The 25697-nt window shown below is 48.1% G+C and overlaps 8 protein-coding genes across 8 annotated transcripts; 2 read left to right on the top strand and 6 right to left on the bottom strand.

The window, feature by feature from the left end:
- Positions 1 to 2592: 2592 nt before the first annotated feature.
- On the bottom strand, positions 2593 to 5204 carry LY89DRAFT_209846 (heat shock protein 70). The gene is made up of 4 exons (XM_018205861.1): positions 4769 to 5204; positions 4516 to 4711; positions 2970 to 4458; positions 2593 to 2918 (listed from the first exon to the last, which is right to left on the bottom strand). Exons 1-4 carry the CDS (start codon positions 4899 to 4901, stop codon positions 2727 to 2729), a joined length of 2010 nt encoding a protein of 669 aa, XP_018066908.1. The 5' UTR covers positions 4902 to 5204; the 3' UTR covers positions 2593 to 2726.
- A 1071-nt stretch (positions 5205 to 6275) lies between these two features.
- On the bottom strand, positions 6276 to 9202 carry LY89DRAFT_623737 (uncharacterized protein). The gene is made up of 6 exons (XM_018211030.1): positions 8978 to 9202; positions 8895 to 8915; positions 8625 to 8825; positions 7875 to 8498; positions 7643 to 7825; positions 6276 to 7597 (listed from the first exon to the last, which is right to left on the bottom strand). Exons 1-6 carry the CDS (start codon positions 9081 to 9083, stop codon positions 6384 to 6386), a joined length of 2349 nt encoding a protein of 782 aa, XP_018066909.1. The 5' UTR covers positions 9084 to 9202; the 3' UTR covers positions 6276 to 6383.
- Positions 9203 to 9659: 457 nt separating this feature from the next.
- LY89DRAFT_653034 (ubiquitin binding protein) lies at positions 9660 to 12649 on the bottom strand. The gene is made up of 5 exons (XM_018212229.1): positions 12238 to 12649; positions 12054 to 12186; positions 11717 to 12001; positions 10887 to 11667; positions 9660 to 10832 (listed from the first exon to the last, which is right to left on the bottom strand). The coding sequence occupies exons 1-5, from the start codon at positions 12306 to 12308 to the stop codon at positions 9853 to 9855; spliced, it is 2250 nt and encodes a 749-aa protein (XP_018066910.1). The 5' UTR covers positions 12309 to 12649; the 3' UTR covers positions 9660 to 9852.
- A 649-nt stretch (positions 12650 to 13298) lies between these two features.
- Positions 13299 to 15823, top strand: LY89DRAFT_623741 (uncharacterized protein; the record flags this gene model as incomplete). Its single annotated transcript, XM_018211031.1, has 2 exons — positions 13299 to 15626; positions 15671 to 15823. Coding segments are annotated over 2 exons (2481 nt in total), but the record flags the coding sequence as incomplete, so codon positions are not given.
- Positions 15824 to 16671: 848 nt separating this feature from the next.
- Positions 16672 to 18381, bottom strand: LY89DRAFT_757076 (putative chitin deacetylase; the record flags this gene model as incomplete). Its single annotated transcript, XM_018221402.1, has 4 exons — positions 16672 to 17336; positions 17395 to 18054; positions 18104 to 18136; positions 18369 to 18381. 4 exons carry the CDS (start codon positions 18379 to 18381, stop codon positions 17023 to 17025), a joined length of 1020 nt encoding a protein of 339 aa, XP_018066912.1. The 3' UTR covers positions 16672 to 17022.
- A 1097-nt stretch (positions 18382 to 19478) lies between these two features.
- Positions 19479 to 20323, top strand: LY89DRAFT_673516 (uncharacterized protein; the record flags this gene model as incomplete). The annotated part of the gene is made up of 2 exons (XM_018213363.1): positions 19479 to 20255; positions 20294 to 20323. 2 exons carry the CDS (start codon positions 19479 to 19481, stop codon positions 20321 to 20323), a joined length of 807 nt encoding a protein of 268 aa, XP_018066913.1.
- Positions 20324 to 20328: 5 nt separating this feature from the next.
- On the bottom strand, positions 20329 to 22795 carry LY89DRAFT_688223 (Metallo-dependent phosphatase). Its single transcript, XM_018215662.1, has 8 exons — positions 22727 to 22795; positions 21908 to 22650; positions 21698 to 21862; positions 21627 to 21645; positions 21457 to 21492; positions 21255 to 21290; positions 20786 to 21204; positions 20329 to 20648 (listed from the first exon to the last, which is right to left on the bottom strand). Exons 2-8 carry the CDS (start codon positions 22434 to 22436, stop codon positions 20437 to 20439), a joined length of 1416 nt encoding a protein of 471 aa, XP_018066914.1. The 5' UTR covers positions 22437 to 22650; positions 22727 to 22795; the 3' UTR covers positions 20329 to 20436.
- A 1734-nt stretch (positions 22796 to 24529) lies between these two features.
- LY89DRAFT_673518 (uncharacterized protein) lies at positions 24530 to 24934 on the bottom strand (the record flags this gene model as incomplete). Its single annotated transcript, XM_018213364.1, has 1 exon — positions 24530 to 24934. The coding sequence occupies one exon, from the start codon at positions 24932 to 24934 to the stop codon at positions 24530 to 24532; it is 405 nt and encodes a 134-aa protein (XP_018066915.1).
- Between the last annotated feature and the right edge of the window lie 763 nt (positions 24935 to 25697).

The raw sequence follows: 25697 nt of genomic DNA on the forward strand, positions 1-25697 counted from the left end.
TCAGACAATCTCAAATATTTATTTTAAAGCTTTTATTTTCAAATGCTCTTTGGTTTGAACTCACTTACATCTGGTCTAGAGTCGCCACAACCTATCCCAACTTTAAAAGCGGCAAAATGATCAGAATGAAAGAACTCCCATATCTCCAGCCCAAAGTCATCACAGCCAGTCCCGACTTCAATGGAGCACATGTATCAGAATAAAGGAACCAACTTGCAGATGATAGTATCTATGAAGATCAGATGAAAGTAATAGAGCCCTGTTGCCGTCGACTCATATCTTGTTGTCGATTTTATGTCAACTTACCGCCGATTTGTCATTATCTTTATCTACCAATACGAAGCATACTACAGACCCAACAACAGTTAGTCGCCCAGCCCAGAAACAGTACGATATTGTTCTGGGGAGAAGACAGGTTGATGGATGATCCATAGGGGAGACAACCAGTCCGTTAAATAGTTGCTGTCACGTGATAAGCCTTTGACTTTGTAAAACAAGGACATTACAAAGAGGAAAGGGGTGAATGCGATCCTTCAAGTGAATCCAACATACCGATGTTAAGACAGTGAGTTGGGAGTCGGCGGTAGATCAAATTTCTGAATTAAATTATAAAAGAGATCTCGTACTCTAATACCACTACAATAAAATATTCCCAAATACTCACTCACCCAGCTCCGTGATATTCGGCACTTCCTCCATCGGTGGTATTTTCCCTTTACCGATTGTTTTACACGTGTGAATACACGACTCGTCTGTCGACTGTTGCAAGCAAAGTAATACTGAACAATTGACAACAACAAAAGACTTGATAGCAGGAACAACATGCTTCCAAAGATAATTACATCGATACTTATTCCACTAAACTGAACTCCGAACAACTCATTAGATACCGTAACACACACCACCCACGTCGGGACGCCAGGCGTAATGAACCTGTTTCCATTATTCTGCAAGTAAAGAAAAAAACGTCAAATTTGGGGGTTTATATACCTGTAAAAGATTCTTAACGAGGCCGTTCATAGGCACAAGTCGACTCACCGCCTACTCTTTTTTCATATTCACTCTACACATTCACTCCTGTACTCATTTCTTTGTACTTTATCTTCATATTCACTCTACACACTCACTCTCGAGAAATGAACAGATACGAGCATAGGATCCGACTTTCACTCTCAGCGAAACTCTAGAATTGAAATTCACTCCCTATGGCAAGGAAGAAGCGACCTTAGGGAGTAGAAAGGTATATAATCTGCCCCATCTAACGCTTCTAGGAAGGGCGGACACGGTAATTTTAGCTGGGCTGGTTGATGTGGTGGATTGGGTGCCGGGTGTCCACGTGTCCACGTGTCCAGGCGTCCAGGCGTCCAGGCGTCCAGGCGTCCAGGCGTCCAAGTGGTAGATAAGCTTGGGTTGCGTGAAGATGGGAAAGATTGCAAGCACAATTAAAGAGAAAATGCGAGGAGATCGACAGCATAGATTTGTTGACAACAAATGACCAGATAAACTTATAAGGGAGAAAGGGATGACTTGTGTCGAAATGTGCACTTCTTACATACATCGAAAATCACAAAGACAATAAGTTGAGCTCAAAGTCTGTAGTCTCATAGAATTTCTTTGGAAGCTTCAAATTTTTCACAGTATAGAGAACATGTGCTTATATAGATGTTGGATTACCCCAGAGTCAAGTTAGGATAAACGAAATTTGGCTTCGGGTAAAGTGAGTTCCTAAGTTCAAGAGAGGATGATCACGGTCGCAACTCCCGCCTTTTATTTGTTTATATAAGTCGTGCTCTAGTTATCTACGTTTTTCTTGAATTTAATTACTATGAAGTGAATAGCTGCATGCACTATTTTTCGCCAGAAACTTAGAAGTGATTAAAGTGAACTCATCTAGTCATCACATGCACCCTTCACACACAACAGTCAAAAAGTGAATTTTGGTCCTAGCAAGCCCAAGTCGGCAGATGCGGGGGATATAAACCACCCAGAATCTCGGACACAAAGACCGTTTTCCGTAATCATGGTTGATGGAGTGGAATATACAACTACATGGCTGCTGATGCTCTTCTGCAAAGAAGTTTTGGCGTTGGTATTCTGCAAGTTCAGGGAAAAGTGCTGTTGTTGTCAAGTTATCTCTACTGCCGATGATACAATTTTGTTACCACCCCATTTTCTTTGTTAAAGTAAGCAGACTGATTTCAAGGTTTCAAATAAGAAATAGCATAAGATATCAAGATATCGATTCATGAGAATAAAATGTCGGATCGACTGTAAGTGTTTTTAGGCTAGCAAGTGGATGTGGTAAGAAGGGGGACTTTATATATATATATATATACAATGTTCAACTGTGGCGATACTAACAGTGAATGTCTGACAATGAAATAGAGAGGATAGTGTTTGTAATCACTAGATCCATGTGGGCCAGCAAGAAACAGAGGGATAAGTTGAAGTTGGAGTTGAATGAGGCACGTGACACTCCTCCACCGAGAAGAACTACCCCACTACCCCTCAATGTCCGACATCTCCAGGACCCCTCTTCTTCATCACAAGTCGTCACATCACACACATAAATCACCAGCACAGTAGAAGTCATATCTATCGAAAACCGGGTATGCATTGGCACTCCTATAATGCTTTTATTTTACACCAGAGCCCATTCTCTAACCCCCCAGGCAAAGAAGCCAACGCACGCAATGGTAATAAAAAAAGTAAAAAAATCCTCTCTTCTACAACTCATCGTGGGAATCGGGCTCGTCATCATCGGCTCCACCTGGTCCTCCGGCTCCTGAGTACAGTTTGCTGGTGATTGGGTAGGCGACGTTTGAGAGCTTCTCTTTTTGCTCTTCGAAATCTTCTGCGTTGGCGGTGGCTTGGTTCTCTTCGAGCCAGTCGGTTGCTTCCTTGACTGCTTCGAGGATCTGTTGCGAATTAGTAATTGATCATCGTGATTTGGGAAGGGAAGAGCTTACAGTCTCCTTGTCATCCTCGTCAATCTTGCCTCCGAGACCTTCCTCATCGTTGACTTGGTTCTTCAAGCTGAAGGCATAGTTCTCAAGGCCGTTTCTAGCCTCGATGCGCTCCTTGGTTGCCTTGTCCTCGTCGGCGTACTTCTCAGCTTCTTGAACCATACGGTCAATTTCCTCTTGAGTGAGACGTCCCTTGTCGTTGGTAATAGTGATGGACTCAATCTTGCCCGTACCCTTGTCCGAGGCTGAGACCTTGAGGATTCCGTTGGCGTCAAGCTCGAAGCTGACTTCGATTTGAGGAACACCGCGAGGCGCAGGTGGGATACCGGTAAGCTCGAACTTTCCAAGTTGGTTGTTATCCTTAGTCATTGTGCGCTCTCCCTCGAAGACCTGGATTAAGACAACTGGCTGGTTATCGGCGGCGGTGGAGAAGATTTGGGACTTGCGGGTTGGGATGACAGTGTTGCGGGGAATCAACTTGGTCATAACACCTCCGGTGGTCTCGATACCAAGGGTCAATGGGTTGACGTCCATGAGAACAAGTTCCTCAGTACCCTCCTCACCAGACAAGACACCACCTTGAACGGCGGCACCGAAAGCAACAGCTTCATCGGGGTTGATACCCTTGCTAGCCTTCTTACCTCCGAAATACTCCTCAATGAGCTCAACGACCTTGGGAATACGTGTAGAACCACCGACCAAGACGATATCGTCAACCTCAGTCTTCTTGACCTTGGCATCCTTCAAGACCTGCTCAACAGGCTTGAGAGTCTTCTTGAAGAGATCCATGTTCAATTCCTCGAACTTGGCTCGGGTAAGGGTCTCGGAGAAATCATTGCCATTGTGGAAAGCTTCGATTTCGATACGGGTGGTCTTTTGGGAAGACAGAGTTCGCTTGGCCTTCTCAGCCTCACGCTTCAGCTTACCCATGGTCTTGAGATCCTTGGTGATATCGACATCATTCTCCTTGTTGTACTTCTTGGCGAAGTAGTTGATGACTCTCTGATCGAAATCTTCTCCTCCCAAGTGGGTATCACCGGCTGTAGACAGAACCTCGAAAACACCACGGTCGATGGAGAGGAGAGAAACATCGAAGGTTCCTCCACCAAGATCGTAGACAATGATTTGACGTTCACCGTCGTTCTTGTCCAAGCCGTATGCGATAGCTGCGGCGGTAGGTTCGTTGACGATACGGAGGACGTTCAAACCGGCAATGATACCGGCATCCTTGGTAGCTTGTCTCTGGTTGTCGTTGAAGTAGGCTGGAACAGTAACAACTGCGTGGGTAACCTTGTTTCCGAGATATGATTCGGCTACATCCTTCATCTTTCCAAGAATCATGGCCGAGATCTCCTCAGGGGTGAAGGTCTTTGGGGATCCATTGACCTCAACCTTGACAGATGGCTTGCCATCCTTCTCGACAACGTCGAAGGGGAAGTGCTTCATGTCACCCTGAACATCCTTATCTGAGAACTTGCGACCGATCATACGCCTAAAGGGACACTCGTTAGCTTCGAAGATGCCACGTTTTGGCAGAATCACAACTTACTTAATATCGAAAATTGTTCGCTTGGGGTTTGCGGCAGCTTGGTTCTTTGCTGCGTCTCCAACCAGTCGCTCCTCATCGGTGAATGCCACGTATGAAGGTGTTATTCGGTGTCCTTGGTCGTTTACTAGAATTTCGACTTTGCCCTTCTGCATCACACCGACACAGGAGTAGGTGGTTCCCAGATCGATACCGATGACTATCGCAGAGCTGTTAGCAATTGGATTTCAGCTTCGCAGATGGTGCGGAGACTTACCAGTGCCATAGTTTTCTTGTAATGGCTCTTGATCGGACTGTGCTTGTGCTGTGGAAATGAAAGTCAAAGGAGCTGCTAAGAGGAAAATTAGGCAGAGAAGAGTCCAGAACTGAGAACTGTTTCCTCGCGCCATGATGATCGGTATTATGGATCAAAGTGGTGTTGGGGGAGAGGAGGTCGTGTTGTTGCAGATATGTCGAAAGTAAAAGAACGATGGAAGTACCAAAAGTTCTCGGCTGCGTCTTTATCACAACCGATTGTGGAAGACAGGTTGTCCTCTGCCAGATAAAATGCGCTAACAGGGCTTAGCGTTGAGGACACCTAAACCTTAATCCCCTAACCAATTTTTCATCCAAAGGCGAAAAGGGGGCTCTCCGCAACTCCACGAATGAGGAGCCGCCTAGTTTATTGGAAACTGCCATCTCATGCATGAAGGAGCCTTCATCTCAACAATACACGGAATCAATTTGGTTCCTCAATGCTCTGCTCTGTTGCATTTCGACATAGTTGTCTTGCTGGCCAGATATCCCGCGCACGGATCATTGAGGCTGAGTGCACGTGAGTGGCAAAGCAAGGCTACCTATTCTTGGAGTACCTAAGAAGGTATCTTGCAATCTGGTCTTAGAAACTGGAGGAGCTTCTTTGGATCTCAGTTGTGACGTATCGGAAAGATTTGAACAAGTATTCTTTCTCTGTTGGGTCTGCTGCACTTAGGAGTGCCTTCGTTCAATCTGGCGAACTACAATCTTGGTCTCAGTACGGGAGGAACTATTTTTTGGGGTCTGCATTGTGGCGCATTATAGACAATCGAGCAGGCAATATCTGGTCGTGTGTTCTATTATCCTGGCGTGCACACAACAAAATCAGGTATCTGATCCCACAAATTACCCTTCACAATCAGCCACATAATCTCTTTATCTTTTCCCGAATGTCCACTTGTACTCTCCTTCCAAATACTCCTTCTTGCTTCATACTAGACTGTAACCTCTCTCTCTCCAATGCAAACAATCACTACCTTGAATTACAACTTCCCTGCACAACGGCAACATGATCCATACAACCCCTCATTGTATACCCCTGCCGAGGTCACGTGCTAGCCCCGTACCAGATTTCCCAGGTTCTCTACAGCTGTCTTGTTGCGTGGCAACCGACACTAAGTGACTCCCCTTAAAACAATAGCATCCTGAGTGACTTCCCAATACAATAGCTCGGTAGGTGACTCCCTATTTACGGTAGCCATGTTTTCTGATTTATCACATACATTTTCTTCTTCTTTCTTAATTGGAGAATGACAGAGACATCTTGCCGGTGTGGGTTTTGGTACAGAAGCTGGTAGAGTAGGTTGCTTTTGATACTAGTAAGGAGAAAGAGGTGTTGACTTACAAGGGTCCAGGTTTTGCACATAGGTCGGCAGAAGCAAAGCTTGTTACTTATTTCAGTGTGCAGTCTGCGTTGAAGTTCTTGCGTACGGCGGGGTAGCAATCGGTGGAAATGGTGAACAAAAACAAGAAATGACCTTCATTTCTATGATGCATGACCCGTATTTCTCACAAATCAAATGCAATGCAATGCTCCCAACCCCACGCTATGCCCGAATCCCATTTCCTCCATCTACTCACTCTAACAAACCAGCAGCAACCGTCTCCCCATTACTCCTCAACACCACCCTCGCCGGCGCCTCCAGCGGCACCACGACATCCAACTCAACCACCACCCTAACAACCTGCCCCGGCTTCACAATCCGCGGTTTCTTCTTCCCTCCCACCGCTGTCCCCGTCCCCTTATCCAACACCGCGACAATCTCCTTGATAGTCCCCGGAGCGTGTAGTCGGCCTCTATGAACATCGACCTGCATCGGCGTCAAGAACTCGAACGCGAGCACCTTTGCCGTGAACTGCTTGATATTCTGGATCGGGCTCGAGGGGCTGGAAAGTACGTCTCCGATCTTGAGGTATTGTTCCTCGATGCCGGAGAGGTGGACTGTGACGTTTTGGCCGGCGATGGCCCAGTCTACAGGCTCGCTGTCGATTTCGAGGCCTTTGATGAAGCATTTTTGGCCGGCTGGTTGGGCGAGTAGTGCGTCTCCTGTTTGGAGACTTCCTGCTTCGATTCTGCCGCTGATGGAAAGTGGGTTCTGGACTCCGCCGCGGAAAATATCGCCGATCGTTAAGCGGAGAGGTTTGTCGAGTGCTCTGGCTATTGGCTCCGAATTGTCTAGTTCTTCGATGAGGGTCGGGCCTGTGTACCATGATGCTGCGGCTTCCGTTGATCGACGAGCAATGTTGTCTCCGAGTAACCCAGAGCAGGGAATGAAAGCTATGTTCTTTGCTTGGAATCCGGCAGTTGTAAGGAATGACGACACTTGATGTTGGATTTCCATGAATCGTTCTTCCGACCAGTTGACCGTATCGAGCTTATTAACCACAATGATGATCCTCTGAACACCCATACTTCTCACAAGCAGAGCGTGTTCTTTCGTTTGGCCTTTCAATCCGGATTCGAATGAGCCTGTGCTTGCATCGATGACGAGAACTGCAAAATCTGCTTGAGCAGCTCCTGCAATCATGTTCGGGATGAAGTCTCGATGACCCGGAGCGTCCAGGATAGTGAAAGATGTCTTCTCTGTCTCGAATTTGTTCATGGCGATATCAATCGTCACGCCGCGACTTCGTTCTTCGAAGCCCTGGTCCAGAACCCATGCTAGCGCGAATGAAGATTTGCCCATACTCTCTGCCTCTTTTCGATAGCGATCGATGGTTCTCTGATCTACAACTTTAAGGTCGTATAACAATCGTCCCATTAACGTGCTTTTGCCCGCATCGACATGGCCTACCAATGTCAGATAGATTCAGATGCAAGAGGAACGTCGCCTACCAATAACGACAAAATTTGCTGCATTCTTCGACTTTGATTTTTTGAATTCAGCTAGAACGTCAAGATTCTTGCTGGTGGCTTTGGGAGTGTCATCGACTTTCAAAGCCTCAACACCGTTGGCAATTTGATCGACTTTTTTCTGACCATTAGTCTTTGGTGGGCCTTTGCCACCCTTTCCAGCCGCTGCCCAAGGATTAGTATCACTTCTTGGGTCGAACAGATTTCGCCGAACCTTTCGCCTGTGCTGCAATGACAACATCATCTGGACTAGGTCCTGCGAACGGGTCAGTGGATGTTGGAGTAGCAGCATTCATGTATGGGAGCGTGAAGAAGCTCTCGAAGCGCCTTGGTGGTGGTGAAGATGCGTTGCTGAACATAGTATTGGCGAAGGCCGATGGCTCAGCTTGATCAATTGGTTCCATTTCCATCTGCACATCAGCAGGGGGTAGATCGGGCTCCCTATCATGCGGTGCTTTGGGGACTTTCTCGTGCGGATTCGAATCTTTGCGTTTCCGAATGGGAAAGGCACGTGTACCAAACGTCGTAGTAGACGAGGAGCCTGTGGTTGTCTTTTCTGAAGAGCTGCCGGAGGCGCTCTGGTCAAGTGAGAGGCTTGCCATGGGTTGCTCAATTCCAGTATTGCTCGACTTCTGCTCCAGGGCCTTCTTCTTCCTTGCAGCTGCAAGAGCTTGAAGTTTGGATATCTTTGGCGCTCCATCGGAGGAACCGCCAAGCAGGCCACCCTTAGGGCAGAGCGGTGGTATCAAAATTGCTTGTCGCTCGATCGGAACGTTCAACCATGGAGTATCCTTGAAGAAGTCCGCGAAGGAAAAAGGCTTGGAGCATATCTCGTCCACTTCAGCGCCCATCAGCCCAAGTCCAAGCCGGTCGTCGAGGCCAGCAGCAGCAGACACATCTTCAGCTCCACCAGAGGCGCAATTATGCTCGAGCACCATGCCATCTAGAGGAAAATATAACCTACCTGGTATCTTCTTGACTTCTTGTGCCTTTGACTTCTTTTGGGCCTTCGGTTTGGCGGCGTACGTGCTGACTAGGTATCCAACAGATTTCTCGATGTCGTAGTAGTAGTGCCACAAAGCTTCTCGTATTTGCTTGTCTGTGACATGACTTGCTTGCGGAGGCAGTTCTTCTCGGACGGCTATCGTTCCTACTCTCATGTTTTCTACTGCCAGTCAGGTTTGCTTGAGTCTAGGTGGGGTGGAGGGGTAGCTGGCGGGGTATGGAGGCCGACCTTGATCTTCTTCACTAAGCTCTAAACACAAAGAAGCATTTAGTAACTTGCTCATTCTGTCCTAGGAATGAATATGACCGTACCTTCTGCACCGTCTCCGAGTCCATCGTACTCGTAGTCTTCACCACCATCGAAATCATCCAGTTCGTCGTCCAGATCCAGGTTGCGCAAATTCTGGTGTCGCGACATTGTGGAATACACTTGCTTTGAGAATTATCAGATTGTAAACTCGATTTGATCGGAAGGATATGCTTTGCTGGAAAGTCTTGGGTGAAAACTGACAGGATATTTCCAGATATTTATGTTGGTGCTGGGAGCCGTCATAGCGTCATTTCGATTTCGACCAAAATAACCTTGAAGTTGCAAAACAAAGAGCCAATCAGAAGATGGCATTAATGACCCACTTGCCGCTCTTAGTTCAGCATTAAAACATTTATATATATATACATGTATGCAAACTTCACGCATCTGTCTGCTTTTTGCTTTTCCCTTTACGCCATTTGACCTGCACAAAAGGGATCCTGGAACAGGATTCCAACCTGAGCGGCCTTGGCCCAGATTACAACCTGGGGGAAGCTCCAAGCAATAGCTTTTGTCCTTTTGAGCATGTTATGGGATTAAAAAGATTCTCTGCTTGCAACATTTTATGTACGCATTTTTTGCCCAACAGAATTGCACAGTGTGATAAATCCTTGCTTTCATTCCTAATCCACTTGTGCGCGCATAGCAATCACTATGTCACGGTTACAGCACCGCGAATCAAATGGCAAGAGTGACAAAATAGTCAAATTTCATTCTTTGATGGTCGTATAAAGGACTAAAGCAAAGTTGATCGAAGATCATTCCTCCTAGACTCATCCTAGGTGAGAAATCACCGCTAGACCTGCCTCTTCATTCAAGAAGTTGTAAGATTACAATTTCGACAATTCCCCAAACGCCGCGCTTGTATGCTATTGTATCAAAGTTCAATCAGACTCTCCTCCACCACTTTCGGTTGCAAGGAATGCTGAGGTGCTACAGGGAAAGACTCTTGTGTATAACCATTGTACGTAGCTCCAGGATTTTGCCATGGCTGTGGCAATAATGTCTGTTGCTGCGTTTGCCAGGGTGGAATCTGCTGCTGCTGTTGAGGCGGAGCATATTGGCGTGGAGGCGCTGCGTGTTGTTGAGGTGATGCGAATTGCTCTTGCGTGTTCTGAACTGGATGGACAGATTGGACGGGCGATCCGGGTTGTGGAGCTGTGTTGTGATACTGCTGTGGGGACTGGTGACCCGGAGGATGTTGTGATTGGGTCTGATCTGGAGCAGATTGTTGAGGGGGTACTTGTGCCGAGCCATAATAGAAAGAGGGACTTGGGTCAGCGAGTGGAGTTGCAGCTGGATCTGAAGGCACGTAGCTGTTTGGCGCTTGAGATAGCGAGTTCGTGGTCGGCAATGGTTGTGGAGGGGACTGTGAGTGCTGCGTGAGGGGGCCTGGGGGATACGTCTGTGTCGGTACGGCATACGGAGTTGCCGGTGTTTCTTGGGGCTTCCAAGTCGGACGAATCTGAGCCTGCGCTTGGGGAGGATATTGATTGTAATTCTCGACGCGTTGTTCGGGGTTTCGATATCCGGGACTGGCAACAGATTCGAGCTTGTCATATTGTGGATGATGTTGCTGCTGGTATGGTTGTTGTTGGGCGCCGTATGAGTAGGTGGATTGAGGCCTTCCGTAGGGTTCTTGTTGGGCAGATCCAGTGTAAAAGCTTTCAGCTGCAGTCGTTGGGCCTGCCGTATTGGCAGCGATAGAAGGGTACATGGTTGAAGTTGGTCTTTGGGGAGGAAGGTTATAACCACCAAGACTGTGCTGGTTATATGTGTTTGATAAGCGCTCCTCCAACATTCGGTCATAATATCGGACAACCGTTGATAGTTTAGCATGAAGATCGAGTAAGGCATCTGATTTGGTCAGTACACGGTTCAATATTTGTTAACGGCGAGGGGCAGTCTTACCGTGTTTGCTCATTGTTTCTCCATAGGTTCGCGCGAGCTTCGGTCGGAGCTTTCCAATGCTTTCATAAAGTTCTTGGATTTGTGGTTCTCTGAGAATGGTTCCTGGAGGCTGGGTCTGTAACCTGTCAACCAACGTGGAAAACAAATTGATGTTTTCTGCCTCAACAGGCGTTAGTTCATAGTCGTTCTTTGGCAATACAATTGGACCTGATGCTTTAGTATCACTATTCGCAGCTTGCTCTTTGATAGTGGCTGCGTGTCTCTTCTTCTGTTCTTCCATGTCTGCTAGAGACGCAGCGATTGCAGCTTTGAGGTCATCGTCTTCTTCCTCTGCCGGTTTAGTTGACACTTTAGAAGTGCCATTGGTGATTGCTGGCGCAGCTGATGGCTGTTGTTTTGATTGTGGAACGTATCCGGACCCAGCATGCCCATTCACTTCTTCCAAGCTCATTGCCAAGGCTCTCTTCAAATCCTCGTCAAAACCGTCATCCACACGCGCACTTCGAGGTTGCATAGAGCTATGTGGTCGATGTTGTTTATGGGTAGGAGAGCGTTCAGTGGAGAATGTGCCGCCCTTTGAGGATTTGTCCGTCAATTTGATGTAACACCCATCATCTACTCGGACTGGCTGGACTATTCCTAGATGTGGCAGGGGAAGAACTTTGCTAGAACACTGCTGGTCAAAAACATTCCCACAGTTTCGGCAATGATGCTTTCGGTTTGTGAAGCTGAAGGCAGTTCTGCACCGCATACAAACGTCTGAGTCAGTCCATTCAGGCGGCTGGAAGAGATGTGAGTATTGTGCAAAAGGATAACATTGAAATACTTACAGCGCTGCTGACTAGCATGCTTTTGGAGATTTCGACCTTTGGTGGAAAGTGGAATCCGTCTCTTTGTAGACTTCTGTATGTCTCACCAATGTATGATAGCTCGTATTGTCCTTCTGATGCAGTGGCCCAAGTCTGGATCAGCTCTAAGATCTTCGCCTTGACATCTTCATTCACTGCAGCCCCACCGTAAGCCTTGAGTAGTGATACAAGGTTGTCCATAAACTCGCGTGAAGCGATCTCGACGAGAAAATGGGACCCTCCATTTTTTACACAGGTATCCGTGAGCTGCATTGCACAAGGTCAGCATATGTCATTCCCTTTGACAGGACTGACCCACATTCAGAGCACTGAGCTGTATGTTGGGATTCTTGTTGCCTATGCGTCTCTTCAGAGAGCGCATCGCCTCCTTGGACACAACTGTCTTGGATCTGATGACATCGGAAATCTCAAGATTGAGGGCAATGTTCTCCCTTTTTGAATTTAGTGTCATGTCGCTCTAGTCTCGTAACATACGTGCTTACAGTGAATCCTTTGTTGCCTCCTCCACCTGCTGGTCAATTTGAGATGACGATGCGAACCAACCCGCCATCATCGTGCCGGCTACGGGGGAGCAAATGATAAAGGTCTATCCAAACTAAGATCGGTCACGATCGTGAGGGAGGAGGAGGGCTAGAATGTGTCGGGCTTTGGCTTGGTCGCACTGGCAAAGCCCGTTTGTGGTGGGCGGAGAGAAGGCAAGGCGGAAGATGACCTCAGTTCGAAGGGCTTCGGAAACGCTCAAACGGGTCGTAATTTACTCGCGCAGCAGATGGCCGGTAAAGTCTTGTTTCGTGGCAGGAGGATGATGTTGTTGTGAAGATGGATGGCTGTAGGATGGTGTTGTCGTAGGTCGAGTGCGAGGAGCAGGCAGAGAGCTTTGAAGGCTGGAGCTGGGTTGGGCACTAGATTAAGCTTAGCCTCTCTTTGAAAGGTAGCAGTGGCGGCTCTCGAAAGGCTAAATGGTTGAAGTGAGCTCTTGCGCCTTCACACGGCCGCGATGCCCGCTGGAATAAAGTTTCTCCATCCCGGAAGCTCAGCCTCAGCTCAGCCAAGTGACTGACGATGCGAGACGAGGCGAGGCGCCGACGCCGAGTCTGGAATGAATGGATGAATGAATTAATCCTCCCTCTCCCCTTTGGAATGCTCTTAGTCCATACCACGACCGAGACAATAAACACAGCAACACACACCTTCACCCTTCTCCCCCCTCATGCTTCCTTTCTGCCTCGTCTCGCTGAGCAGAAATCGTCACAATGCGCCGTATCATTTGAACACTGCTTGATACTGTTCTAAGACTTGTTGCGCTCTTTCTACCACCCGTCCTTGAGACGTTCAGATCCTCCTCCGCAACTTCGCAACACCGCATCACACGACTCGGACCCGATTCGCCACCTCTTCTATCCCCATCTCAATCTACTCTCCAGAGAATTTAGGCTTCTTGACAGTCTCCCATCTCCCTCCCATTCACTCGCCCCGGTCGACCTCGAATCAGATTCGACAGCCTTGATTTGGAAAGGAGGCTACATAGCGTCTTGAACCTGCAATGAGTCCGGCAGCAGTGGGGAAACCTTCTACTCGAGCATCTGCCGTCGAGCGTGGAGGGCCAGTCAATATGCCACTGAATGGCTCAATCTCGAATGGCAGTGCTGGCCAGCACCAGCACGGCGCCGTGCGTGTCTTCCCACATCTTGACGATCTGGTGATCGCAAAACCAAATGTGGACATCAACTCACCACTCCGAACAATCCTACTGCAAGGAGAACTGCTGGCCAAACAAGCAGATACACATCTTGATTTTCGACGCCCAGACATAGCGCTCCAGGAATATGTTAGTGCCTCAGTTATTGCAGTGGAGATTGTGCCTCGTCACCCAGATTATCTCGCTCTTCAAAGAGATCGGGGTGATCTGCACCGACTTTACCTTGGCCTCAATAAGAGGATCAATTCACAGCACAAGAAGTTTGCGGAGGTGAAGGAGATGATTAAAGAAGACAATGCTAAGAGCGGCGTTAAACCGACATCTGGAAAACAAAATACATCTGGAGTTCACTCGCAAATACCAGGAGCCGGCGTTGAAGCCATGAATAGTCATGTCACATCAGTCCCGTTACAGAAAAAGACAGCGCCAGCAGTACAACCAAAACCTGATGCTCTTCATGGGAGAGCTGTTCCTAATGCAAATGGGACCAAAAATGTATCTGATCTGGCTGCACGATTTGCCCGTCTGCAAAACGGCGGACCTGTCCAGGATCCGCGCATCAAAACACGACCCATCTCCATTTCAAACCCGCCAGAATCAAATTCGATTCTTCCTAACAAGCCCGAAAGCAGATCCACCATGATTCGACCCAACGGGCCCAGAGAACTGCCCTCTGTGCCAGACACACACCCGCGAGCCACGAAAATACCTTTAGATGTCACAATTCCTGGTATGCCACGACCCCCAGATGCCATACATCACAGCCCACTACGTGCGGTCGACAACCCAGATGCAACAAATCTCCCTTCTAGTGTCTCTCGAAATCCATCCTTCTTGGGGAATGGCCAGAGAGATTCAGCTCCTCCGATTTCTACAGTTGGCCCTTCGCCCTATGTCTTTGAGGGCAGGTCAGAATATTTTGTTAGTCCTACACACTCAAGCTCAGAAAACGTCATGCCTGCACGGGGTGGAACTAAAGTTTTGTGTCCACCGGATTCCGTTACTATCACCGCAGAAGAACTTGTAGGATACCTTCAACAAGGGCAGCAGAAATTAAAGCTATTAATCGTCGACCTGCGTGACCGCGATGACTTTGCGGGTGGCCATATCATGTCTCAAGCTACAATCTGCGTGGAGCCACTCACCCTGCGCTCTGGCTTGTCGGGGGAGGAACTAGAAGACAGCATGATCATAGCACCTACTTATGAGCAAAATTTGTTTGACCAACGCCATGAGTTTGATATGCTTGTTTTCTATGATCAATCGTCCACTTCTTTCAAGAATCTTGGTTCCAGAACGGAAAAGGACAACATTCTAAGAGACTTTGCGGCTGCTGTTTATGACTATGGCTACGATAAGCGGCTAAAGCGACGCCCTGTCCTACTTGCTGGTGGGTTGGACTCTTGGGTAGACCTTCTGGGTCCTAATTCATTGGCAACATTATCAGCGGGTTCTCACGATGCTACTTCCGCCCCCATGATAATATCGCCTAGGTCCCAAGGAGCACGCTCACAGGCTTTGAATCTATCCAAAAGACGGATACGGCCTGCTCGTGTGCAATCCAACGAGGAACAGAAGAGATGGGATCAGATTCTTAAAGAAGAAAGCAACATACTCCGTGAAGGAAAGGGTGCTGTCACTGATGCCGACGAGCTCGTTTATGCGCGGACCCAGGAGGATTTCCTTCGCCGATTTCCTGAACTTCCTCCTGTGCAAGAATCAATGGTTTCACCAGCCGCAACGGTACCGTTCAAACGGATTCAAGATGAGCTCGAGAATATCATGCCCAGACCTCCGGCTCGCCCTGCTCCAGCGCTGCCACGGCAAAGGTCCAATGGTATCACGGACCGGGGACTGACGCAGCAATATGCACATGGTGGCCAGCCGTCACTTAGCCCGAAAATTGTGTGGCCTGGTGCTACAGGTCTACAGAATTCCGGGAATGTTTGTTACATGAGTGCTGCCATTCAACTTATAAGTATGACGCCTCAGCTGCGAGAGTTTCTGAAGGGTTTGACCCCAGGCTCTGTGCCCGTACCTGCGAAAGCAGCCTTTGGCTCCTTTGCGGGTGAATCGGCTCCTCCGTTGCAGTTGATGGCGAGGACCTTAGGTAACTTGCTAGAACACATGTGGTCCGGCCACTATAATTTTCTGAACCCACGGACATTGCGCGTAAGTGCTCTGTGATCTTGAATGGAAAATTCTAACAATCTAAGGGGTATATCAATGCTGTTCATTGCACAGTCCGCTTTGGTGAGCGGATCCGAGATCGTGCATTTGGTGGCCGGCTCAGGCAGCACGACTCAGGCGAATTTCTTGTATGGCTACTTGACATATTGGAAGATGAAACGAACCCTGTTCGTCATAGACAGCCTGCTTTACCAGCGGACTACTCAGCACAGCTGGGTGAACTAAGTGACATTGCGGCCGCTCTACAAAGCTGGACAGATTTCACGACAACTAGGTCCTCCTTTTTGACACATACTATGGGTACTATGGTTGTAACGGAAATGAGATGCCGTTACCCTGGATGCGGCCAGCTAAGCAGAAACCCCCAGAATAATGTCTTTCTGTCAGTGACGATTCCGGCGGATGTACCCACACCCATTACGCTTGAAGCCTTGTTAAGGAGAACATATGCGGGGGCAGAGGAAGAGTCACCAGGGTTCCGATGTCTTAAATGTAAGCAAGTGGATACAACTTATAAAGCCGAGAGAGCCGTACGCGCACCTGAGGTTTTGAGCCTCGGCCTGCCACGCACCCAATTTGGTGCGAAAGACACCAGAGTGGTAACATGGGGGGAGACGATAAACTTGGATGGAGTGTTTTTTCAAGGACCTGCTGGAAGCGAGGCAGCTTATAGGGGGCCATTCATCTACGATGTTGTGTCGATGGTAATACACAAAGGTACGAGTTTGGACTCTGGTCACTATGTAACACTTGGGAAGGTTCCAAACCCAAGTGGTACTGGATCAAAATGGTTCCGTTTCGACGACGCAAGCGTTAGACCAGAAGCCAGAGCCCCTCTGCAGTTTGGAATAACCGAAACCATCACCTGGTCGCACTGGTTACGACGTCCGAATCCATGATCTTATGGTCTGCACTTTCCACAATTTGGGTGTGTTTCCAGGTCTGGGTTGGGAGTAGATGCTGATCTCTCGGAATCGAGTCCGCACCGTCCATGGTTCCGTGGTCAAGCTGATAAGTCACTATTAACAGCCGAAAGATCTGGCCAAGTTTGGAGTCCATAGGATATTCAGGGGCATGGGGGACGTTCTCTTCATGGCGGAATCGGATTCAATTTGTTTTAACACATAGTGGACGGAGTAGGCGCTTTTCTGTTGAATGCAAAAGTCAACATCAAAAGCTGTTCGTGACAGGATAATTTTCCCCAGCTCCATTACAGCATATCCTTTGATCTCTCAGCTGGTACATATCTCACTGTCCCATTTGAAAATGCAATTGCATCCGTACATCTTTTACTGTCTGATGGAGCTTTAGTCCCCAACTTCGAGAAGCCTGCCTAGGTAAGCTTCTAAAATGCTGGACGGCAACCCACGCGCTTTGGTTATGTTTGAAGTCCATTGGGGTGTCCTGGAGCAAGATGCCCAGGCACGTAGGGAAATCTGCTCTTAAAATGATTTGCAATGTCCTCTCTCGTTGCAACCCAACAGTCATCTCCCGCTTTCTCCTTCACATACAGCATGAATTTCCTCAAATCTTCAGCTCTGCCGGGCTTGCCGAGAATCCGGGAATGCATTGGGACATTCATCAGTTTCGGGCTGCCGTTACACCCCTCGCGGTACAGCATGTCGAAAGTGCTCTTCAGATACTCGAGATACGTCGTTCCGGTGAATCCTGGCGACATGTAGAACTTTCCGTCTTCCACGAATGTCAGCTCCCACCTTCCACCTAATAGAAATCTGAAAAGGACACTTACCGTTACAATCGTAATTATAAGGAATAATCAGTAACCCTTCCCGCTCTTCCTCTTTCAACTCTTTCTCCCACGGCAAATCCACCCAATACGGCACATCATCATTAAAACAACTCTCACTCGAGTACAACAACTTCCTCCCCATCTCCTTCATAACCTCAGGATATAGTCCTCGAATATTCGGACTTGCTCGCCCATAAAAATACCCCTTCGGAAACACACCCGTGCTCCTCTCCAAACTCAACGCATTCTCCCGGATATACTCCCTCTCCTGTTCAACACTATACTCGCTAATATCCAACCATCGCAACCCATGCGCCGCGATCTCATGTCCATCCCTGACACACGCTCTCGCAAAACTAGGATTCTTCTCCATAGCCTGCGCCACGGCCCAAGACGTAAAATGCCACCCCATCTCCTTAAACAGACGGAGGAGCCGCCACGCTCCTGAACGAGATCCGTACTCGTACTCCGATTCGGCGGAGATGTGGCGGTGGCCGGTGAGGTAGGTTGACGAGACGCCTTTTTCCCAGAGGTACGGTTCTGAGTGTGCGTCTCCGTTCAGGACAGTGCGTTCGCCGCCTTCTTCGTAGTTGAGGAGGAAGGAGAGGCAGATTTTGGCGTTGTTGGGCCATTGGGGGTTGAGGGAGTGTTCGCCGTAGCCTGGTATGGGAGTTAGATGGGAAGTGGAGGGGATGGGGAGGAGGCTTGCCTTCGAGGTCGCGGGGGAGCTCGTAGCGGGGGTCTGTGATTACCATGATGAGGTTCCTGGTCAAGACCGAGATGATAAATCGAAAAGTCCAGTAAAGATAGAACAATGAATTGAAAAAGGAGAAAGAAGTAACAAATGAAACTTGAAACAAGAGAAGAAAGATATAAATTAGCAGCTCAGGAAATAAAAAGCTACCCCACTTCTCTGACATCCACCTCATGCATATAAGTAAAGCTCATTGCCCGACGCGTTCCTGGATCCTCACCGTAAGTGATCATGGTATTCGAACGCGGGCAATCCAAAGTGGGATCTCACTTCGGGATAAGGAGACGAGCTCCGAAAAGGTGGGGTTATCACGATAAGAAACCCCTGGACTTGCTGTCGATCTCCCGCCGCGGCCAAGATACCCTTGCCAAGTCCTCCAAACTCTTTGTACATTGCGCTTCAAGAACCCAAATTTGGCCATTAAGCGCAATAAAAGAATGAAACACACACACACACACAAATAAAAACTCCAGAAACATTTTTTTGGAAAAAAAAAAAAGTGAATTCGGTCCCGACAGAAGTCGCATCTGCAGCTCTCATGTCCCGTCTATATCGATCGCTCGAGAAGACGGGGGGTCCAATAGCGTCTAAGAAAGGTAGGACCTTTTACTAGAGTGTGTTACTCACTTACACCACGGGGCCTTTTGTTGGATTGTGGAAACTAAAGTGCTTATTTGAATCTATAGGTGGCTGGAAGTTGCGCTTAGGTGTGTGGAGTGGGGATGAAAGGGAAGATGCATATGCGCACTAGTTGATTTGGAAATTCGTTTGTCTATTTTATTGTGTGATACTCTACAGATTGCCATTTGTATGGCATTCAAGTGAACGGCTCTCTGTTAGGTACTCATTAGCAAGTTTTATTGCACTTGAGGTCTGAAGACTTTGGAAAGAGTTCCACAAGTTTCTAAGGCTTTCACTAAGAGAACTATACTAAGATTGAACTGGCGGCGTCATTTTCCTTTGTCTTCGACGTTACCAAATGCGGACTCGATATAGAGACAATGGGGGTTTTCGAGTCTTTTCCATGATTTCTTTCTACATCTTCGGAGGAAGTCTTATTCCTGAAAGACCTTTGCTCCTCAATGGTTCTTTTTCTTTGCTTGGTTCCTTTGCTACTAGCATGTTCAACGTTACGGTACAGTGTAAAGGATAATTCAGTGTGCATTTTCTTGACTCCAAAGTTCTCATCTTGCTCTCCGCACCCCCAGCGTACTGTTTCTCCTCGACATCTCCTTCTCCCCAAACAAATTGTAAGTCTATTTCCTTTGTCTCAAATTCAACACCAGCACCAGATTCAAGATCGACAACCATAACAATCCCACGCCGCGCAATGGCAACCCCCCTTATCACACGCATCGAACGCGAGGACGTAGAAGACACCCTTAATCCCCGCGGCTGGCTAACAGATACCGCCATCCGCACCATAATCAACTACTACGGCAACACCTCTCCCAGCTCCCATATAACATTCGTAAATCCCACCTGGCTAGGAACGTGGGAACGCATGGGTAGAGTCCTCCCCGACCCTCTACCTGCCTTCCTCACTGGCCGCAACCAAGGTGGCCACCGGCCCGTCGGTCTCGCAATCCCGTTTAACGAGGATAACGGGCATTGGACTACCATCTATGTCAATCTCGAGGCTAGGGGAGCTATATATTTCAACTCTCTACCTAGTTGGGGAAGCCGGAGAGCGGAGGAGGTGATGCATGCGTTCTTCGAGAGGTTCGAACTTTTCTTTCAAGGGACAGGACCATTTAGGTTTGAAGTGGACGATAGATGTGCGACACAGAACAATTTGAGTAGTTGCAGTATATACACTATCCGGAACACATTAGATCTGATGGACCATAGGAGACCGGATTGGAAGGCTCTAAGCAGGGAAGAGGAAGGAAATTTCCGGAGGAACGCGGCGTTTTTGTTGGAGTCTAATTTGGGGGCGTTGGAGATTCCGGCGTCGAGGAGGGAGGGGAAGGGGAATACGGCTCCTGATCAGGGGGGCCCGAAGAGTCCGCCTGCGTTTGGGGCTTGGCCGTATAATTTTTATAATGGGAAGGCTGCTTGGGGGACGGAGAATTGGGATACGAAGCCCAAGAATCCGAAGAAGAAGGTTCGATTTGCGGACTGGACTGACTGAAGTTTGGACAGATTGAGGATGAGAAGTGGATCAACTGGTGAAGAAACGGGTTGTAATTAGAAGTTATGATTATATACAACTGCACCTCGACATATAGACGCCATCTTTGCTTGGTCTAAATATATGCTGATCGTAATTCATCGCACCAAATCGCTTAGTTGAGAGCACAGGTGCGATCTTTGTACAATGTGGCAGTATCGAGAATAGTGTTGTTGCCACTAGCGATGAACTCGGTTGTCAAATGTGTGCAGTTGTGCACAGTGAACAAACTCCATCCATAGGCAACAATGATATCTCTGGAAGTTGGAACCAACGGTAAGGTAGGGGTATCAAGACCATCATAATGTCCAGCAGCGCCATTAACGACTATAGGCAAATCAGTATGCTTTTTGTTTCAAAAGGGTTGGGAGCCGAGGAGTTGAAATACGACTCCTTCGATGAACACCCCCAAAGGATGAGCCCAAAGATTTCAACTCCTAGGATGGGGGCAGAGTTTGACATACTGTACCATGGTGCGGTTGGGTTGTTGAGATCTTGCGCCGTACCATTGTCGATGGCGGAGTGACGTTCGTAGAAATGCTTGTGACCATGGAGAACAAGATCGACGCCGTATTCCAGGAGAAGTGGCTCGAAGGCAACTTGACATTCGATGTACTCGGTTGTGCTGACGTACCATGGGCGATGCCCTGCAGCGATAACCCAAGGAGTTCTCTTGCGGTCAACCGCTGCAAGATCTGCTTTGAGCCAGGCGAGTTGGGCACCGAAGGGGGCAAAAGGACCAGCATCCTCGACACCCTCTCCACCTGGTTGATCGGGGGCATTCAGAAAGTCTGTCTCGGTGTTGAAGGTGATGTAGTGGACCATGCCATGGTTCCAGCTGTACCAGAAGTTCTCAAGGCCACCTGACTTATAAAATGGCATGCTATGGACAATTAGACACAAATTTTGGGAAGTGGAGTCGATGCAACATACTTCCAATGTGCGCGATATCCGGTGAAATTCAATTGTCTAAACTCTGGAGTTAGCATCGTAACATATTGTAAAGTTATTAGAGAGCTCTGGAAGCTCTGGAGAGGTGCAATCCGCTTTGACGTCTGCGCTCTCAGACTACTCCCTACCTGCGGCGCTCTCGTGCAAAGGATTGATAATCTATAATGAGAGCATTTTTGCTCACCCTTGTGGACAGATCGTAAAGTTGGCACCATTATCACTAGATACCCAGAATGTTAGCTCTAGTCCTGTGTAGCAAAGCATAGCAGACGATGAAATTTCACGAGATCGCGTTTCACAAAGACAATTGTTTTTCATCCAAAGAGAGACAGGCAAGATATACAAGAGCCTCACCAGTTGGCCTCGTGATTTCCTGTAATTGAGAATTAGTTCAAATGACAGTTCAAGATGATCAGGCAACTAACCGACAGCAACCATATATGGCTTAACAGCAGATATTGGTTGAATTTCGACGTAGAAGTCATTGAGAATCTTTTCATACTCCATTCCAAAATCACTGGTGTTCAAAGGGGCAGCGTAACCTCCGTTCTCCTCTTTGAGCCATGCATCAGCATATGCGATATCTCCGACTAGAATACGTTAGCTAACAAAGTCAGAGGCGGAATGTAACGGACCATGCCAGACTAGATCAAAGTCGTCGATTCTTGCGCTAAGTGACTGGATAGTGGTCAAATCTCCGGGTGCGAGAGGGTTCGCAGCACCCTTTCCGACAGTTGTAGAGAGACCATCAGGTCCGAATGTACCCATATCTCCAATCATGGCAAATTGATATGGAGTTCCCCTTCCTTCCGTACGCGCAGTCGTGAAAGTGTATGTGACATTTCCGCATTCAGGGGAGTAGTAGTACTTGGTGTCTGGATTAAGCCCTTCGATTACAACATGATTATTCCAGGTCGTTGATGACTGGTAGGTGGTGGAGACGTCGGAGTCAGCAGAATCTCGCATGTGGGTGTCTGGGCCCCATGCAACAGTGGGTTTGGTCATCTTGATCTTGGTGTTCCAAGATACTGCCATTGCTCGGTCATTGGAATACGCCAATCTAATCTGCGTAGGGTAGGTAGCGTCATTGCAGACCTGAGCAGGAGCTGCGAGAACGGAGGAGGCGAAGGCTAAGATAGCCGTAGCTTGGAAAGCGGACAGCATTTTGAGATTGGACAGAGTCAATGAAAACAGGGAAATTTGCTGATGGCCGACGCTGGCAAATAATCCGGACGACACGTCTTTACGAGGGAGTGTTGATTATTGCGGATGTCGCTGGTGCTGTTGCCTTTCAAAGACCTCGATCCCACGTGCCCCGCGATACATTTCCTCAGCCGTCGAGGCTCAAGGAAGCACAACGCCAATCTGTCACTGGAACCTGGAGATTGGATATTCTCCATGTTAGCAGTGTCCCTCTCCGGGTTGTACGGTAGTTGGCGTCAGGAACGTCGTACCTGGAAGGAAACGTTGTGGTCGCGTGCCCATTGATTTGATGAGTTCCAAGAAAGAGTGTTACTTTACGTAGGCAAGGATATGGACGGGACATCACGGAACTACTCAATTAAGTAGGAGCTGCAGAATCCCAGTTGATGCAGGCTTCTTTTCCATCTTCTGGAATACAAGTTCCATATCTCGTGTGTGTATGCTGATTTCTCGTCCAGTCGTTCGTGCACGGGTCGGCCTTCGAAGCTTCCTTCAGCAAGCCGCAGAATGTCACTTGGAGGGGTATCCTGTGCGAGCCTTGCATGAACATGCACGAAATCTAGAGCTGATCTTCAGAGCAAACTTTTGCCCGTCTTCCACACTGGTGTAAACCTCTTTCTGAATTTGTATTTTGGATTATTAAGATACGCTTGGATCTCATTGAGCCCAGTACTGAAAAAGATCCAGGGACAGTACATTAGCACTGCAGAGAGGTGAAACAAAACGTATGGGTGACTTTGGCCGAGACTACCCCGTAAATCACGATTCACAGTGTTCAGCACATTGATAGTCGTGGATATTAAGACAAAACCTTAATCGACTCAATCGTGCTGATACTCATCATAGCAATTGGCTCTTGCACGGCAACAGTGGGAAATGTGTTCGCACAGTCAGACGATGGAGACTCCTGGCTGCTACTCCTCTACAAGTATTGAGACTTCAATTAAGCAAGTTTCACCTCTGCCAAGCATATTCGTGCCAGTTCATCGACACAAATATGTGAAACCAAAGTCTTTGCAATTATGTGTGTGAGGGAGAGAAATTGTCACAGGATAGGACGAAGCCGTTCTTCTCGACATGAGCTCAGTCGTGATAGCGTGTACTCCAAGCCCAGGGTAAAAAGTCTCAGACAATATCGTTGTTGTTTTCATATGCCTCGTGCGGTGGGAGTCCAACACGAGCGCTGGCTTCGATGGATTGCTGCACCGATATTGCGACCTGAAAGTTCGACAAAGTTTGGTCCTCGAATCTGCCATATCTACCACGCTTGCGATATTGGCACATGCGAAAACCCATCGATATATTTCGTACCGTGAGCTAGTCCATTGTACGCTATGTCTCGAAAGAGTTGTTCGGCCCGTTCGTCGCATCGCGTGGTTCTCTGCGAGAGTAGATGATAACTTTCGATGTGGGTTTGGATCCGAGGACGTTGGCTTGACCGGAATAGGATATCAAATGGTATGCCAGCTTGGTTCGAGCTTGCGTTGTATGCTTGTATACGATTTGCAGAGAAAGTTGATGATCGTTGAGGTTTGAAAGAAGTTTCAGTGGAGCTCAGTGTCCGAGGCGCTAGGATACACTAAAGGTTTAAGCTTAAAAGTATCCTCAGTCTCTGAAATCATCTCTCATCCTCTTCACCTTTCTCACGAATGTGATAATAATTATTACAGCTCCAACACGAATCATCCCTGACGGGGGTTTCATTCCAATCAATTGTTTTGCTTCTGTCCCTGCGCAGCCCACCAATGTCCAAAGTTGGAAGCTGGGGAGAGTTGTTAATCAGTGCGGAATGTTGTCAGATCTAATTCAAGATTTCCTTGTTTCAAGCTTATTAGTCTATCGGCCCACGAGACGGTTCTTTTCAAGGCTCAAATTTCACAGACATGGATGAAAAGCAGAATTTGGCGGAAAATATTCCATTTTATTACCCATCTATCCCAAAAGAGTGACCAAAATCAAACGCTATGCAAAAACAACCCCATACACCTCGCTATGCAAACCATCAGATCCCCAACACCTGCCCTATTACCCTCAACACCACATCCAATGTTCATCTAGATATACTCGCAAATAATAGACCCAACAGGCACAGTCGCAGTGGATGAAAGTATGGCGGGGTAAGCACTGCTGAAGATGCCTGAAACTGGAATCTCTCCCTTGGTATCGCTGAAGGCCTGGCACTCAACCGTGGTGATATCGGTAGTGGCACCGAAAGGCGAGATGCTCAACTTGGAGGCTTGGCTTGGAGAGAATCCCGAGTTGCCAATAACCACTTTGACTTCCCCGAGAATGACTTGAACGGCGCTGGCTTGGACATTGGCCGAGTTCAATGGAGAGGTTTGAACGAGGACATCGACGACTGGAGCTGCGCGAGCCTGGATTTGACGAGCTGGTGCTGGGACAGCGGAGGCAAGAGCCAAGACGGTGGTGAAAGCGGCGATGATGCTTGAGGTATACATTTTGAGTTGTTGGTTTTGTTGGTTGAGGAGAAGTGATTATTGATTGTTGAATGATGAAGAGGAAATTGAGTGAATGTGCAAAAACTTGGAAGGAAAAAGACCTAGGAAATGTATTGCTTGTTGTTTTGAGTTGTGAGTGTGTGATGAGGAAATACTCTCGACGGGAAGTCCTTCAATACTTATACTTCAACAACACCAAGAGTCCATCGTGAGATCGAGGCACTGCTCCACCACCAGCGCGACTCAGAGGACGCCATGGCGCCGTGCCGAGCTGCAACGTTGTGTTCTATCTTCAGCCCTTTACAGCGGCTGAAGGATCTCGTGAGAATCGTGAGATGCCGAGGGACGCCAAGAGGGAGGAGGCACAATTCTTCACTGAAGCTATTATCAGGTGGTCTCAGATCACGGGCTTTGCTTCCTCGGCGCGGCGCACAGCTGCTTACTTGAACGCCATCAGGAGCTTTCATCTGGACTCGAACACCCATAAAAGGTATAGTGGAGGCTGTGGGCGGGAACTCAATTCACGTGTTTGTCGGCCGCGCAGAAAGGCGGGGTGGCTGAGGCAGCACTTTTTCCTTAGGGTAAGCATCCGCCTCAATCGCAGCAGACTTAGCGAATAGTTCAGCTCTGGTGGGAATGAAAATAGATTTGTCGCCAATGTGCTCACAGGAACGTTCTTTAAGCTTAATGGTTGTGCATATGGTCGGTCTGATGTTATCGGGGATTTCGGGTTGTTTTGCTTGCTGAGGATGCTGACCTCAGC

This window comes from Mollisia scopiformis, assembly GCF_001500285.1.
Source record: "Mollisia scopiformis unplaced genomic scaffold LY89scaffold_21, whole genome shotgun sequence".
In the NCBI taxonomy this organism is placed as follows: domain Eukaryota; kingdom Fungi; phylum Ascomycota; class Leotiomycetes; order Helotiales; family Mollisiaceae; genus Mollisia; species Mollisia scopiformis.

Coding starts and splice junctions, on each gene's coding strand:
- LY89DRAFT_653034 (XM_018212229.1), bottom strand. CDS start 12,308: ATGATGGCGGGTTGGTTCGCATCGTCATCTCAAATTGACCAGCAGGTG. Junction 12,187..12,237: donor GAGGCAACAAAGGATTCACT/GTAAGCACGTAT, acceptor AAATTCAAAAAG/GGAGAACATTGCCCTCAATC. Junction 12,002..12,053: donor TACAGCTCAGTGCTCTGAAT/GTGGGTCAGTCC, acceptor TGTGCAATGCAG/CTCACGGATACCTGTGTAAA.
- LY89DRAFT_623737 (XM_018211030.1), bottom strand. CDS start 9,083: ATGTCGCGACACCAGAATTTGCGCAACCTGGATCTGGACGACGAACTG. Junction 8,916..8,977: donor ACTCGGAGACGGTGCAGAAG/GTACGGTCATAT, acceptor CTTTGTGTTTAG/AGCTTAGTGAAGAAGATCAA. Junction 7,598..7,642: donor AGCAAATTTTGTCGTTATTG/GTAGGCGACGTT, acceptor TGACATTGGTAG/GCCATGTCGATGCGGGCAAA.
- LY89DRAFT_688223 (XM_018215662.1), bottom strand. CDS start 22,436: ATGCTGTCCGCTTTCCAAGCTACGGCTATCTTAGCCTTCGCCTCCTCC. Junction 21,863..21,907: donor CTTTGATCTAGTCTGGCATG/GTCCGTTACATT, acceptor AACGTATTCTAG/TCGGAGATATCGCATATGCT. Junction 21,291..21,456: donor TTTACGATCTGTCCACAAGG/GTGAGCAAAAAT, acceptor TCCAGAGTTTAG/ACAATTGAATTTCACCGGAT.
- LY89DRAFT_209846 (XM_018205861.1), bottom strand. CDS start 4,901: ATGGCGCGAGGAAACAGTTCTCAGTTCTGGACTCTTCTCTGCCTAATT. Junction 4,712..4,768: donor ACAAGAAAACTATGGCACTG/GTAAGTCTCCGC, acceptor GCTCTGCGATAG/TCATCGGTATCGATCTGGGA. Junction 4,459..4,515: donor CGAACAATTTTCGATATTAA/GTAAGTTGTGAT, acceptor GTGTCCCTTTAG/GCGTATGATCGGTCGCAAGT.